Below are 16,596 nucleotides of genomic sequence, written 5' to 3' on the forward strand. Positions count from 1 at the left end.
CTTGAAGCAGCCAGTCACATCCCTGTCAGTCAAGAGCAGGCACTCTTACACATTCAGGACCCCTTCCTAGCAATGGTGCCGTCCACAGTGGCTTGGGGTGTCCCACATCCTTTAACTTAGTTAAGATAACCTCCCACAGACGTGCCGCAGGTCGGACCCATGTAAACAATCCCTCACTGAGACTTTTCCCAGGGGATTCTAAGTTAAGTCCACAGCTAACGCTAACCATCAGAGGTGTCATTAAGTAGTAAACTATGATTTTATGTGGGGGAGACAGGGAGAGGGACACTTAGTTTCTAGCTATAACAATATCCTTTTCTAACTTCACCCTTAAACTATAATTATGTTTCACATACTGTTAAGGGGGAGGGGGAAAGGAGAGGGAGGAAAGAGGGAGGGAGAGGACTCACCAACCGACCTACCTGACCGACAGTGGCCAGACAACTACACTCCCTGGGAGCAGGAGGGGGCTACTGCAGTGACAGCAATGACCATGGTGACATGGGCTTGCAGCCTGTGGCCCTGTGATACTTATATGTGGGTTGGGCACTACATTAGTCTCATCTTGCCCAAGTGAGCCAGTGTGAGCTGGCAGGGGAAGTGTCTCGGTAGTGGCCCAGTGCAAATCACTGGGGTGTCAACCGTGCAAATGCTCCAGCAACCTCTGAGGGCAAGGGTCACACCCACTCTACAGACAAAGCTATTGAGGTCTAGAGTGTAACAGAGGGACCAGATATGGAGCCCTTGGGCCCAGAATCCCAGCCACCACTGCACCTTGGGTGCTGGCTAAGCCAGCCTCATTTGCCAGCACCCACGTGCGGCAGATTAAGGGATGAACAGATGCAAGGCAGGCGTTGATCACCCGCAGCTATTCCAGGCTGGTGCCCCCTCACCGCCTCCTGAAGCACCCCCACATGGTCGCCCCTTCCAGTCCCATGCACAGGGCTGTCCATCTCTCTGGCAGCCACCCCAATAGGGCCAAGGAGCTGCCTCCCACCCAGTTCAGGAGAGCTAATTCCTGCTGCTCACATCTGCCCAGATGGCTGTGGTAACACACAAGCACACACAAGCACAGTCACCCCTCCCCAGGGGCACTGGCCTTTGTTGTATCATTGTCTAGAGGATCTGATAACTGGGCTTGCAGGCAGAGAGGGCAGAATGGAGACCCTGTTCCAGGAAAGTTCAATACACCACAGACTAAGTTTAGTTTTTGGTCATTTTAATTGTAAAAACCAAGACGTTTATATAAATAAGACCGCTGTGTAAAATATGATTCACCCTTCTACTAAAACCCTTCTTCCCACACTCAAAAAGAATCTAGAAAAGCCAGCAAGGTAAGAAGTACAAATCGCATGCGGTCCCTGATGAAGTCCCTGGCAGGCCAGGTTTCCCTGCTAACGGGGCCTCACGGTGAGATCACTCCTGGCCCAGGTGTCTCACCGGGAGCTCAGCAACACTTTGAGAAGTCGCTCTACACCATGGCCCTAGCCCTCCGCCATGCAGCGGCTCTGGTGGAGGTGGTCTGAAAGGTTCATGTGGCCCGGGCTGGGAGAAGGGGACAGGAAGACTGTGTGATCCTCATGCCAAAGCCAGGGCTGTGATCTGCTGGTCCAGTAAAATGTGGTGGTCTGTTCAGCCCTGGGTCAGGCTGGGGAAGGGGAGGGGGAACTCCTTCTCTAATGACAAGGAGAGACTTGCCCTGTGTCTCATGAGAGGAGCCTTGTCTTGGGCTGACTCCAAATGGCCACTAACAAGGGCAGTAGATACTTCCCAGCATTCCTCGGGGAAGAAGGGCTTTGGGGCTGCTGGGATGGAAGGTGGGACCAGTCCATTTCAAGGAGAAGAATCCCATGCCTCACCCCCTCACCTGCCACATCCCACCCTCATGCACAGCTCTGAGGGAGAGGATGGAGTGCCTGGGAGTAGAGGTCACCAAGTTCACACTCTGGGTGTGGCTCAGGAAACAGGTACACAAGGACAAAAGAAAAGACTCGACTCTCCTCGAAAGAACCAGGCTCTGCCTAGGGGAGCCTGGGGAACCAGCCCCCCAGCCCAGAGGCCAGGTAGGAGAGCTGCAAGAATGGGGGTCAGGAGCACTTCCACACACACACGGCCAGGGTCCCCCCGAAGTACAGATACAGGAGGTTCTTCACCTCATGGGTGATCTCAAACCCAAAGCCTTCGCCGATCACCACATGCCAGGAGGAGCCGAACTTCTTGTCCATTGTCTCCTTGATCATCTTTGCGGCACTCTGGAAGGGAGAGGATGCCAGTCAGGGGCAGTGACAGGCACATACCAGCTCCTACACCAGCAAGAAGCGTGGCCCTGAGCTCTAGGCACAAACAGGCTGCTGCCTGCCTGACCTTAGTCTGCCTGCTAGATCACCACAGATGTTTCTACACAGTTCCCTCCTGCAGGGGAACAGCGCCTGGACACCTGTCAGTCAGGAAGGAACTGGTGAAGGCTGGAAGGGATGGTGGCTTGAGGAAAGCTGGGCTGAGGGCTGGCTGTGTCACTCTGGGTTCCAGACCAGCACCCTCAGCCATTAGCCAGAGAAAAGAGGCCCAAGGCTGCCCTGGAGCCCAGAGGAAATAAGAGAGTGGGGGCTCCGTGCAGGAGGCCTTGAGAACAGCTTGCTCCCAGCAGGGATGGCAGGCCTCAAAAGGACTCCAGTCCACAATGGCCCTCCACATCCCCTGCTGGCTCTTTCCAAAAGCTTCCTTCAGCATAAGGAGGTTTGGAGACACCGAGCATTGTGTCCTCACACCTCAATAGCTCAGGAAAGAGGCACCACCCCCCCCCCCCAGCCTGCACACTAGGGCTCTGGCTTCAGAGCTGAGAAATGGTTTGTCTTGAGAACACAGGCAAGGAGGCCTGCAGACAGGATATGGCCACACCACCACCCTCTCTCACCACAGCCTCATGAGTGGCACTGCTGTGCTGAGACCCGTGGCCACAGTCCTAGGACCTAGAGCAATATCTGTCGTGGAGCTGGGACTCCACTCTTTCTGAATGGATGGATGAATTCATGAATGAATGCCTGGCAGGCCTCTGCTCACAGCTGCGATGGAGCCCAAGAAGCCCTAGCCAACAGCCCACTTGAAGAGTCTGAGGCAGAGGTGGTATGGAGACCCTGCTGGCTTCCCTCCCTCAGGGGCTGGGTATGGCCCTTGGTACCCTGGCTAGAACCGCCCTCTTCTCTCACTGGCCTTCCAGAATAGGGACCACCTCCAAACAAGGCTCTAGCTTTGTCCCAGCAGGACTGTGGAGCTGGCTACAGGAGCCACCCTATCACACATAGGGTCACCAGAGGCATGAGGGGCCACCTGCACTGATGCCAATACCTCGTTGTTGTTGGAGAATTTCTCACAGGCTGTGACACAAAGCTCCATGGTCTCCACTCGCATCTCCTCTGGCATGTCCGAGTGCTAGAGACAGGGCAGGGTGACAAACAGAGAGAGGCTTAGCCGTGACCTGGCCTTCCTGGCCAGCCTCTCAGTTTTAAGCTTAAGGCATGGACACTAGGTGGCTTTCCTGGCCCAGCCTTGGGCAAGTGATTTGTTCCTGGCTGGGGCCTACAGCTGGGGCGGAACAGGCATGATGGCAATGCACTACAGGCTCTGGAGCCTGTGTCCCTCTGCCAGGGACATGTGTGGGAGGGAGCCCCGCCAGAGGAAGTGGGCTCTGGTTCAGAGCCAGAAGGGATGACCTGGCCATTCCTGGGCCTGCTCCCCTCTGCTCCTTGGCTCTTCTTTCTCAGGCAGTTTGCCAGGTTCCTTTTCCTCCCATATGGAGGCCTGGGCCTGTCTTTATCCTCTCCTATTCAGCCAATTCTTTCCTCCACACAGCTGTACCTTGCTGGGGGTGGGGGGGGTGTCACCCCCTCCTTGGGCTCTGGTCTCCCATGCCCCACTGCCCAGGTGAACTTCACTCAGTTGTCTAAAATTTCTGGCCAATTTCTTGACTTTCTTCCCCTGACATCCAGGTCCCACTCTTAGTGAGCACCTCAGCCAGGGCCAGCCTCACACCTCCACTACAGGCTTGGCTACTGCACCTGTCACTGGGCAATGGTGGTCTTAGCACTTTCTTCTGAATCCACTCTCCTAAGAACAGCGAGTGATTTTCTAATGACATGTTACCCTACATCTGTCCCCTCACTGCTCCTTGGACCTCAGGACAGAAGCCACATTCCTCATCAAGTTTCTCAAGTGGCTGCCAGCCAGGCCTGCACAGGCTGACCCCACCATAGCTCTGACCCTCACACCTGCCACTCCTCAGGGCCTCAAGTCAGCAGCGTTGGTAACGACAAACTTGTTCCACACAGCCCCCTATGCTGGCTGCTTCTTTGAGGGACAGATGCTTCCTCAGGTCCTTGTCAGGCCTGCCACCTAACTTGATGAGGGTCACTGATCTGACATCTTCCAGGCACTGGCCTCTGTACCAGCTCAGTTTTCTTTATAGCACCTATGGCCTGCCATCGTGCAGTCCAGACCATTATCTACCTTGCTGGCTACTATCTCCACAGCGCCTAGACCACGTCTGGCATACAACAGGGAGCCTGAACGTAACTGGTGATTGAATGAATGGATGAAAGAATGAATCACTGTGACTGTTAATGTTTGGGGTGGAGCCAGCAGAGACCTGTTCTCCTCACTGCAGGCTCCACCTACCTGCAGGCAGTGGGGCCTGGTGGTCACTTCCCTCCCTTCTCAGGCTTACCCTGACCAGGGGGAAGGTCTGCAGCCGTTTATAGTCAGCCTCCTCTTTCTTCCCTTCAGTCTCTCCCATGATCCTCCCAGTGTGCCCTCAGGAGGAGAGGAGGGCTTTCAGGAGATGCTGGGCCCGGCAGTCACAATGCCCGACAGGCTGGGGAAGCAGGCCTTGCCAACTTGGCGGGAGCAGAAAATGTCTTTCCCCAAGGGGTGCTGCAGAAAACAGGAAAAGCAGGAGGGAAGAGTTGGCTTCAAAACCATACATCACAAATTAGAAATGTCTCAGTGACAATCTGACACCTCCCCATCTCAACGCCTCTGCCTCCTTTCCCAAATGGCCAGCATGTCTGCAGACGGAGGGTGAGTCAACCCGAGATGCTGCAAGAACACACTGTCATTGTCAAGACAGATACTCACTGTGGGCCAGGCCCAGGATGGAGCGTGCTACCAATTAGCAAGGACAGTTTCTGAGTACCAATGACAGCATGTCTGGTTCAAAGGAAGCCAAATGCACAGGTGACCACTGACAATTGAGACCTGTCACAAAGTGAGGGGTCCTGGCTCCAGGACCCTGCTCTGCAGAATAGAACAGTGCTGTGTTGTGGCCTTGTTGGCTCACCAGGTGCCTTAATGGTCCCTGCCTACTCTCCTCAGAGCTGTTAGGTCCTGTCTAGTCTTAGCTGGTCCAGGAGTTGGAAGGTCCAGGTACTGGTACCAGTTCAGCCAATGACCAGCAACACAGCCTGGAGCAAGGGCATTCATCAGTGACTGGGGCCACACCCATGACAGGGAACTCAATGAGAAGCCGTGTGAAACAGGCACCTGAGTGTCAGTCAGTAGCTGTTCCCTTCCTTTGGCCTCCAGGGGACTCAAGGGTAGTTCTAGACCTTTCCTCCCCTTCCCCCCAAGACAGGATTTCTAGACTCTTTCTAGACTCAAGCCCCTCCCCAGCACACCTGGCATGCATCTAATGGCCCGAAGAAGCCAGGATGCTGCTTCATCATCCTAGGATGCAATCAAAGGGCTTCCTCTCTCACGGGTACTGACATGCATACATACAAACCACTGCCATGATGTTCTCAGCAGCTCACGGAGGACAAACAAGGCCACCCACCACAGCAGCATGTCTGAAATCTAGATCTCAAATTAGATTTCACTGCAAGGCCAGTGAACTCCAAGATGCCCAACAAGGTAACTAAGAGGTATAGACACAAATTTTAAGACAGTGGCTGTCCAGGCTGGCTTGGAACTTTTGGACTCAAATGATCTTTTTCCTTCAGCCTAGTCCCAGCACTTGGTTTCTGTGCAGTGCTCTATGCTGACGGCTGCAGAAGCTAGAGCCTGGAGTGGAGGCAGGAGAGCTGCCACCTCTGGCCTGAGGTCACTCAGCTCAGGAGGAGCTACTGGCTACAGCCTTGCCCTGAATCAGCTCCCTCACTTCATGTGCACACATGGGTCCTTGATGAACACTTGACCATGAGTGTGGCTCAGATGACCTGGAAGTGATTTGAATGCTCCACCTCCTTCTCAGTGTCTGTGGTTCTAGGGTGACTGATGTGGCCTGGTTGAGCACTGATTCCTGGGAACTCTCTCCAGGCTGCACTATACTCTTAACTCACACCTCTCTGATACTGCCCCCATTGGTGGATACCCTCGAGCAAGGCTCAAAGCTTGGCATGGACTCCACCATTCCACAACACTGGTGTTTTCTGACTTCCCAGGGGACAGATGGCTCCCCTTATCTTCCAACTCTGGGCATTTGTACAACTTGGGTTTTAGCAGGTTTTGTTTGTCTCTACATACGAGCTGGCTGTTTACCAAGCACAATCTCACTGCACTTTTTGGTCAGGTTTCTTGTTCCACAAAACCCAGCGGACCACTCTGCTCACCAGCGTTAAAGCCTGCCTGCCATCTTGTGCTCCCAGCTTTAGTAACGCCACTTCCCTGGCTCCTGAGCCACCCTCACACGGCAGGGGGTGCCAGGCTCTCCACTTTGTTTACCTCTGAAAAATCCCAAGTGGGAACGACTTCAAGTGTGGGAGCAGCTGCTCAGCACCTTCCACTTATGTGTTTCAACTCAAGTTGATTCATCCTCAGAACTAAGAAAGGCTGCCAGGCAGAGGACGGGGGGGGGGGGGGGGGGGGGGCACAGAACCCATGGTGAACACTACCTTAAACCTTAAAGACCATCATGTCTGTAGCCTCAAAGAGAATCTATGGAGGCTCACAGGACTTCAGGGGTGCCACCAGAGCCCACTCTTCAGGAAAGTCCCCATGATAGTTCTAAGGAGCACCAGCATGGAATGGAGAATGCCAAGTCAGAACATTTACGTCTAGGGACTGCGGGTCTAGCAAAGCACTTGCTTAGCAAGTGAAAGGCCCTGAGTTCGATCCCGCTGCAAAATAGATATATAAGCCACAAAGCAGTGGAGCATTGAGGTCTAGATGCTGGTTCTAGAAGAGAATGGAGTTCTGCCTACTTCCTTGGCTTTGGAGGTCTGAACAAGGGGCTGCAGCCAGGCCCAGGTTTCTTCTTGGAGATGGCTTTCTCCTTTTTGGCAGGCTGACACAAGCCTCCTGTGAATGGTGTGAAGCACCCACTGTCTGTAGGGCTGGCTTCTCTGCCCTCTAGGGCTACCCTTCTTCCAGCCAGGACTCAGGCAACATTATTCAACCAAATATGCTATGGACCATGACTCAGGAGCACACACAGCTTTTCCTAATCACTGCAAATACTCCTGGCAATCCAAACGGGGAAGACTTATAGTCTGTTAGAGATGACGTGCTTCCACACAGAAAGGGAAGAGCGCTTCTTATGACCCTGTATCATTCTGATGCAGCTCCAGTTCAGCCACGATTAGCACACCCTGCTGAACGGATGTTACCGAAATAGTACAGCTTGGGTTTTTAATAACCTTATCAATCTCCCATGTGAATGAGCGCATGCCTGAGAGAGGCTGCATCAGACCAGACCACACTATAATAATGTAAGTGTGCCAGTCAGGGGACCAAAAGTTCAACTGCATGCCATCTGGCCCGTGGTGGCACGTGCTTCCCCACAGGACTCCTTTAGTCTATGCAACCTCACCCAGGTGACACAGGGCTGCCCATGGCCTTGTCACAGCCAGTGCACCTGTCTGGAAGGTCCTGTTCTCTGTGACACTGACCTTAAATCACCATTTGTTACTCTGTTTCTGAGTATTTGAGGATCTTTAAGAGGACATGGTCTCTGGAAAGGAAAGCCAAAAGTATCTGCCAACTGTGTGTGCGTGCATGTTGTGTGTTCATGTGCATAGGTGCTAACACTTAATGTTTGGAACATTCTGGTCTTTAGGCTTATAACCCACTAACTAAACAACCAACACTATAGAAGGCTGTTAGAGTGTGTCTGGTAGTTTTGGAAACAGTGTTTCAAAAGGCAGGTTCAGCAGGTGGGTCTGAATCACATCTGTTCTGATTCTGCAGATGCTCATCTGGATGTGGGGACTGAGCAGGCTCTACCTCACAGGAAGGATCAGCAGCTGTTGCTGGGGTGGCAGGAAGGGGACCTTTGCCATCTTTCTTCCCAGGAGCCAGTGATATTAAGCATTTGGCCCAGCGCACTGTTACTTGCCCTATTCCTACGTGGGTCAGTGTCTGCTTTAGCACTGGAGGAAAAGGGTCCTGAGGCCACCAGTGAAGCCTGGCTGGACCAGTGGAGGCAGTGGCACGCCTACATGCCACTTCACCTTCACATTGCTGCTTCACCTCAACACTACCAGAGCTCCCCAGGGAACCGGCTTCCGACTTTCAGGCCCCTAAGGGAGGGGAGAATAAGGCACCCAGAGCTCACAGAGCTTTGGTAGCTAGCTGGAGAGAGCACAGCCAACATTTGTGGGGCCAGGATCCGAGTCCAGATCAGCCTCTTGACTTCAGCTTAGTGAAATGACTCCAATATTGGCATCTTCCAGGTCAGCCCCCATTTTGTGCCTACCCCCCACCTCCATCCATAGGGGGTGGATTCTGTGACCACCGCAGTCAGCAGAGTAACAAATGGGAGGCAAGAAGCTAGTTTGGTTCAGTATGACTAAGTAGCTGCTGTTGGTTCAAACTTCTAGAGTCCGACCTAGAGTAGTGTACTTAGGCATATTTAACAACAGCACAGGTTGGTGAAAATTTTCTTGGTGGTAATTAACTCAATCCCCCACACACAATAAAGCTTAAGGGATGACTGCATGGACTCTTTGTAATGTACATATGACATTTTCCATAAAGATGGTTCTGTAGATTGGCAAACTCATGATTAGAGTCTTGGGGAAGAGCCAGTGTGATCTCAGCTACACAGATAGGACAACAGTCCCCAGGCTATTAGCCATGTCTGCTTCCAGCCTTCTGGGCAGGATACTAGGTTATGCATTCCTTCCTTTGAAGAAGTAACCTGTGTGTTTAATATTCCAGGTTCCCTGTGTGCTTATGTGTAATCACAAGGACCTTGTGGCTCACGGATCTCCCCCTTTTTAATGTTTTCAGGAGAGAATTTGGCTGCACAAGGTTGAATGCCTTGCCTGAATGGCTTGTCCATCATAGGCAAGCATAAGAGAATTAATTATAAGACTAGCTAAGGGAGAACCAAGGAAAAGGAAAAGCCATTTCAACCATGCCAGCCATTCAAAGATCACTTCAGGGATGTTGTTTACCTCTTTATGCAGAACATTAATTTAACCATTGGCAGTATGAGGAAAATCTGGCACATAAAAGCAATACATGATTTAAGCAAATCATGGTAACTAAGGTTATGCTTGAGCAACAGCTACTGTACAGTAGCTCTCTGTAAAACTGTGGTTTCTCCAGGCCTCCCACACGCCCACAGCGGGGACATCCACCGGGCACATACACCCAGCACCTTGGTCATCACATCACTGCCTTTTCTGACATGTCCACTTTCTGCCTCTACAAATAAACAAGAACAAAGCTGACAGGGTGAGGAAAAGGGTCCAGGGATACCGACAGTCAGGTCAGGTGATGATCGGATCCCCAAAGGCCTGGGTTACCCAGGTCAGGCCAGAGTGAGGAGCAAAGCCAGGGCTGCCAGGCTGCCACTCTCCAATCTGACTGTAAGAACATCAGATTTCTCTCATCTAGCTGGGTGTGGTGGCACAGGCCTGTAATCTCAGCACTCAGAGGCCAGCCTGGCCTATATTGTGGGTTTCAGACCAAACATGACGATAGACCAAGACCTTACCTTCCCCAAACCCTTCCCTGCTTGGTTTTTCCAAGACAGGCTTTCTCTGAGTATCCATGACTGTTCTGGTACTTGTTCTGTAGACTAGGCTGCCCTCAAACTCACGGAGATCCACCTGCCTCTGCCTCCAAAGTGCTGGGATTAAAGGTATGCGCCACCAACACCTGGCATGAGACCTTGTCTTAGAAAACTTTTCTTAAAGTAAAAAGAAGGAAAGATGGAAGGAAGGTAGGCAGGCAGACAGGCAGGCAGGCCGCCATAGGCAGCCATAGGCAGGCAGACAGGCACAGGGAGGCAGCCATAGGCAGCCATAGGCAGGCAGGCACAGGCAGGCCACCATAGGCAGCCATAGACAGGCAGGTATAGGCAGGCAGGCAGGCATAGGGAGGCCGGCCCGCCATCATCTGCTGTAAACCAGAGACAGGTTGACAGAAAGGAGGGGGTAACTTCAGTCCTTAAAATAAGTTAACTTTCTACACATACAAAAGCTGTCTCGTTTGCTTTTAAAAGGTCCTTACTTTTTATCAATCACACTGAGGCCCAAGGAAAACTTGGTTCTGCTTTGATTATGGGGAGGGAGGGAGGAAGAAGAGAAGGGAAGCGGATGAGAGGTGGGATTAGGAGAGACATCTGTTGACTCGTTTAGCTAGGCGACTCAACGTTTCGTGCTAAACGACAGTGACTCACACTGTACACCCCCACAGACATACCCAAATTTGGATTCGTTCCCAAACATTTTTGTAGGAGACACATGTAACAGAAAGTCATAACCATGGCAGGGCAGCCATGGACTCTGCACGAGAGCAGCTGCTTACGGCACAGGTTACGCAGGCACACGCCCCATTTCTTCCACACACAGCAGAACAGATTTGAACGCAAGGAATTAAAGGTGACGTTATCACAGGCTCGAACTGCGTGCAGCACTGATTTATTTCCTAGGAAACCGCTGACAATTGCTAATCAGCAGTCACATCTTAGAAGTGATCACAATCTCACCATGTGTCCCGAGTCCAGACAATACCCCCGCAGCTTCAGGATGCGGTCTCATTTACTGTCCCAGAATGAGTATTCCAGTGGCAGGCACATGGCAGGAGTCCAAAAGATATCCAAAATGTAATTAGAGTATATTTCGACTGCCTTCTGGGAGGGGAGAGGGCCATTCAAAGCCATCCAATAATACTAAGCAGGCGCTGCAGCTGGGATGGCTCAGCTTGGCTTGCTGTACAACCATGAGGATTTGCGTTTGGGTTCCCAGCATCCACTTGAACAGCTGGGTGCAGAGCTGGAAAGATGGCTCTATGGTAAAAGTGCTTGCTGTGTAAGTCGGACACCTGACTTCAACCCAGAACCCATGTGAAAGGAGAGACCCGGCTCCAGAAAGTTCTTTGAACTCTATGTGCACACTGGGGAAGCATGTGCATGCTCGCACCCCCTCTTTCTCTCATATGAGTGCACACACCCAGAGGTGTTTGGGTGCTGTGCTATGTGCCTGTAATCCTAGAGCTGGGGACACAGGGACAGGAGGTTCCTGGGGCTTGTTGGCCAGCCAGTATAGTCAATTAGTGAGTTATAGGTTTGAAGAGAGATCCTGTCTAACAAAACCAAAGGTGGCAAGTGACTGAGAAAGATACCAGGCATCCGTCTTTGACCTCCATATGGATGTACAAGCGCGTGCGCAGACACTCCTACACGTGGACCATGCATACACACACACACACACACACACACACACACACACACAATTTTTAAAGACATATATTTACTTAACACTGATCTTCAGCTAGAGTCCAGGTGCGGGATTCTACACACAGGCTCTAAAAAATTCATCACCCCCCAAAAACTGTCAGACAAGCACTATTTACTATCCCCGTGCTACTACTGTTGAGCATATAGCCTGAGCAAAGCAAAGTCCCTTTCCATCCAGCTGAGACACGGAGGGCCAGAGCCCACCCCAAGTGTACATGACTTCAAGACCACACTTTTGACAACTCCACTCTAAGTGAGCAAGAGGCAGCATACACAAAAACTGACCTAGCAGTTGTGGTCCATGGCAGAAAGGCTCCCTGTCATGTGGGCATGGGAGGAGTCTCCAGACAAGAGGAGCAATGCAGTGGTCGCAAGAGCAAGTTCAAGGCTTCCCAGGACTGGGACACAGAAGGGAGAAAAAAAGCCAGGGTTGGGTTGTGGAAGTGTAGAGGGCCCTAAAACCCAGGCATAAAAATAAAAGCATGGATTTTCTTTTTGCTCTCACGTAACACAGGGTGGCCTCGAACTCCTGATACTGCTGCTCTGACCAAGCACTTGGGTTGTAAGCATACACAGCCTCGCCTGGCTTCTTGGAGCTTTCAGGGTAGCTGGCAGCACAGAGGCTGGGGAATTGGATTGACAGGGACAACAGCTAGGAAGCTTCAGCAACAGCCCAGATAACAGACCTAAGAGATCAGAATGGTCTCAGAAATGGGAAGGGTGTGATGTCCCATGGAGGCACAATCAAGGTAATCTGATAACTTCCTCAGTGGAATGAACCTAGCAGAGCATGGAAGAAACCAGGTAGAACAGATGGGCAGGGAGAGGCAGACCAGCCTGATGCTAGCAGCTGGCAAAATACAAATGGAGACATTTAGTCAGGAGTAAAAGATGGCAGAGTCATGGATGGTTGGAAAAGGGAAGCTGTGAGTCCAACCCTCACATCCCCGTACCAACCTCTTCCAGTTTCCTCACTCCCCACCCCAAGAATCCCTAGTTACAAAGTATAGGGGAAGAGCCAGAGAGCAGGTCTGAGGTTCATCTGCAGACGGGAAACTAAGTGGGACGCACAGGAAAGCACTGGGCTCCTCCCAGGAGGGAAACCCTGGGGTAGTAACAGATAAAAAGAAGAAATTGGAGGAAATGGATTAGTTTATAAAGTGCTTGCTACACAAGCATGAAGACCTGAGTTTTCTTCCCAGCACCCATGTAAAAAGCTGGGTGTGGCGGCTACGCCTGTGACCCCAGCATTGGAGAGGTAGCTGGAAGGATCCATCCTTGGAGCTCATTGGCCATGCAGCCCAATGAGGAGCTCCGGGCATCAATGAGAGAGATCCTGTCTCAATAAGGTGGAAAGTGATTGAGTAAAACACCAAATGTTGACTTCCGGCCTCCACATGAAACTGCACACACAGGAACGCACATACACACAGAAAAAAGCAAGTTAGCAAGTACCAAATCTACACTGGACTTTTTACTTCAATTGCAAAGGAGATGAGCGTCAGACCATTGGTTTTATAGGTGCACTGACCGGTGCCCAGAGAGATCTCAGGTAATTCTTACAAATGGGAATCCAACTTAGGTTTGCCAAGTTCTGTGCATTATATAAAAGGTTAGGAGAACACATCCTAAGGGGCGCTTACAGTTGAGTCCAAGAACATTATCCTAGGACGTCAGAGTCCAAAAGGCCTTTGAGACCATTCAACCCAATTTCGACTTTATAGATGGGAAGACCGAGTACACCTCATCGGACAATAAGAGTCAGCTTAGAATCCCAGAGTGTCACCAAATCTCCAAACCAAGTGGTCTGGGATCAGGCGATTTAGACCACCAGCCAGCAGCAAGATGGTGCGGGGACAAAGTGCTGCGGGAGTCAGAACAGGAAGGATGCGAGGGCATGGGGCTAAACAGGACCCAAGGTAAGTGAGGAGGAGCGGCCTGCAGAGTGGTGGTGGTACCCAATGTCCCTGCCGAGCTCCACGGTCCCCTATGTGGGACAAGGGGAGGTACTGGGCCGGGAACCGCGGGCTGGGGACCTAGGTGGGGCCTCGCGTTGGGCCAGGCCTTGTCCGCCCCGCGCGTCCTCCCGCCCTCCCTCAGGGCCATCCCTCCCCGCCGCGCTGCCCGCCGCACTCTGCGGCCTCACCTGCTCCCGTGGGGGCCGGACCCGAGGCCGCTGCCAGCGCTCCCCCGCCAGGGTTGTCAAGGAGCGAGCAAGAGTGTCTTAGCAACCATCACGGAAGTCCTGTCCCGTCACCGGACGTTGACAGCAATTTCACTTATTATTGGTGTAGAGAAGTGCCAATTAATTCCGAAGGGGCCTGGGAGGCCGGAGCTTACGCGAGGGGCGTGGCTTAAAGATCGAGGAGGTGGGGCTTCGCTCATAGTCGTCTTAAGCCTGCCGGAGGAGCAGCCCACAGACAGAAGTAATCTTTGTCTGAAGTAAACTTCGTAAAGCTCTAATGCCCTGGGAGTTTTCGACATCGAAAATGACAAATGCAGTTTGTTGGTGTCGTGACGCTGATCTGCTAGTATACAAGGACCGCAAGAGCCTGATAACAACCAGAATTTATGTAGTGTTTTAGTGCTTTGCAATGACTGTCTCATTGATTCTCACCACAGTACTTAACTGATAACAGCAACCGTGAGTGATCCCGTCTGAACCAATGTATGAAACTAGAGAGACCGAAGGAAAGAATCAAGGAATAACCTCGGTACAAACCCTCCAGAGTCGCCTTTCCCTAGGGGCTGGGAGACACCTGTATCATCAGATGCAGCTGTCTGGAACCTGCTTCTGATTCTTGGAAAGAAATGACCAAAGAATGTTAGAGCAGCTTACTGAGGGGAAGGTGAAGAGAAAGAATGGATCAGAGGGTCAGTAGACTACCCCATAATTTAACCATTTACTCTATGCTCATTACTCGTTAATGAAGCTCCACTAGTTGGAAATTCTGAGGAAAACACAGCCCAGCAGGTAGAGAGCCACGAGAAGAAATGGAAAGAGAATCATCTATCCCACATGCTTCTATAGCAGAGACTGGCAGAGTCCTGGCTCTTTTAAGTGTCCACCGAGGTGGACAGAGCCCAAGATGACCAGAAGGCTAATGTAAGTGGGACAGCAAGTTGCCTGGGGAACAGCAGAGCAGAGGCAGCTCCAGGGGGCCTGGGTGCAGAGCCAGTGTGGTGTAAGTAGAGGTGAAGGCAGAGAAGGAAGCAGGGTAGTAGATGCAGAGGTTTGAGACACAAATGCCCCCTGGTGTGAAATGAGACTAGAGCACAGGCATTGCTGGAAAGCTTCAGGGAGCGTGATAACACGGTGTGATCTGGGACACTGACTTAATCCTAGCCTGTGCAGACCAAGAACACACATCCTGGGCTTGGTTTGAGACTTGGCAGCATGAATTCAGTTTAGCACATGCCAGCTCCTAGCTTGCCTCCCTGGAAAGTTCTGGACTGTCTGTCTTAAAGCCTCCAAATTCCTAGTTCTCTTTTCCAACTTTCTCCAGGAGACGGAGGGCGCAGCCTTTGAGGGGGATGATGCTGTCGCTTCTGTCGCTTACACAAACGGCTCCCCAAAGGGGTCCTTGTTTGCCATCTTCTCTTTCTCGCCTCCCATTCATTCTTCCACCCACAGCAATCTGGCTTCCACTCCCACGATGTTTCTGAAATTCCCTCTCTCATGGTTACCAGTGACCTTCTATGAAACAGCAGCGATTGATAGACCTTCTTAGTCTTTATTTCACAGGAATCCAGCTTCCCTGCTGGCAGCACCAACTGCAAAAACCTTCACAAAGTTTTCTATCACAGAAGTAGTACCTACAGATCTTTTTGCAGCACAGATTCCAGGATCTCCTGCAAGGGAATGGAAAAATGTGGCTTTTTACAGGCTGCCTTGTGCCCATTAGCGGAGCGAGCCACTAGGTCACAGGGCACCTCACTCTCTTATGTCCCCCAGATTTCTAATTCATCTTTGGCTCCCATCTTGGGCTCTTGCTTTGCTCCTTAACGTGAAAGTCTTTTTCTGGCAAGTGGTTAGGATTTGGATATGAAATGTCACCCATGGGATTATGGTTTGCACATTTGCTCTCCAGCTGGTAACACTGTTGGGGCAGGTTGTAGAACCTTTGGGACATCAGACCTAGCTGGTAGGCAGCTGGGGAGCAGGCCTTGAAGGTTACAGCCATGCCTTGTCCTGCCCTGCTTCCTGCCTTCCTCTTGGCTACCGGAGCCACCAAGACACAGGAGCCATGTCCTGGTCAACATGCTTTCCTCCCTATTATAATGGAAAATACTTCTGGATTTTGAAGCAAAAGAAACTTTTTTTTTTTTTTTGACAGAGCTTTTCTGTGTATCCCTGACTGTTCTGAAACTTAGACCAGGCTGGTCTGGAGCTCAAAGAACCACCTGCCTCCTGAATTCTGGGATTAAAGGATCTGCCACAATGCCCAGCTACATTGCCTTTGCTTAAATTGCTTCTGCCAGATACATTGTCAGACTGACAAGAACAATAATACCTCCTCTCTGCTTGCTTGCTTTCTCATCCAGTGGGGTTCTAGTACTTACTGGAACTGGAGGTAGGAGGTGGGTAGCCTGGAAATGATCCCTTCTTCCAGGAAGCGGTGCTCTTGATGTGTGCTGTGTTGAGAAATGCTGTTTTACAACTGTCCCTGGGGGCTCTCAGGCCCACAGCCCCCTTTATCCTTGTCCTTTTAGATCAGCAGTTCTCAACCTGCAGGTCGTGACTCCTTTGGAGTTTGTACTACCCTTTTACAGGGATCACCTAAGTCCATCGGAAAACACAATTTGTAACAGTAGCAAAATTACAGTTATGAAGTAGCAATGAAAACAATGTTATACTTGGGGTATCTCAACAGCAGGAGGAACTTGAAGTGTCTCAACATTAGGAAGGTTGAAGA

At 51.4% G+C, this 16,596-nt stretch overlaps 1 protein-coding gene across 1 annotated transcript; it reads right to left on the reverse strand.

Moving 5' to 3' along the window:
* Positions 1-1,202: 1,202 nt before the first annotated feature.
* Positions 1,203-13,941, reverse strand: Dnal4 (dynein axonemal light chain 4). The gene is made up of 4 exons (XM_034517595.2): positions 13,827-13,941; positions 4,721-4,926; positions 3,346-3,429; positions 1,203-2,252 (listed from the first exon to the last, which is right to left on the reverse strand). Exons 2-4 carry the CDS (start codon positions 4,787-4,789, stop codon positions 2,088-2,090), a joined length of 318 nt encoding a protein of 105 aa, XP_034373486.1. The 5' UTR covers positions 4,790-4,926; positions 13,827-13,941; the 3' UTR covers positions 1,203-2,087.
* Between the last annotated feature and the right edge of the window lie 2,655 nt (positions 13,942-16,596).

The sequence above is a fragment of the Arvicanthis niloticus genome, chromosome 13 (assembly GCF_011762505.2).
Source record: "Arvicanthis niloticus isolate mArvNil1 chromosome 13, mArvNil1.pat.X, whole genome shotgun sequence".
In the NCBI taxonomy this organism is placed as follows: domain Eukaryota; kingdom Metazoa; phylum Chordata; class Mammalia; order Rodentia; family Muridae; genus Arvicanthis; species Arvicanthis niloticus.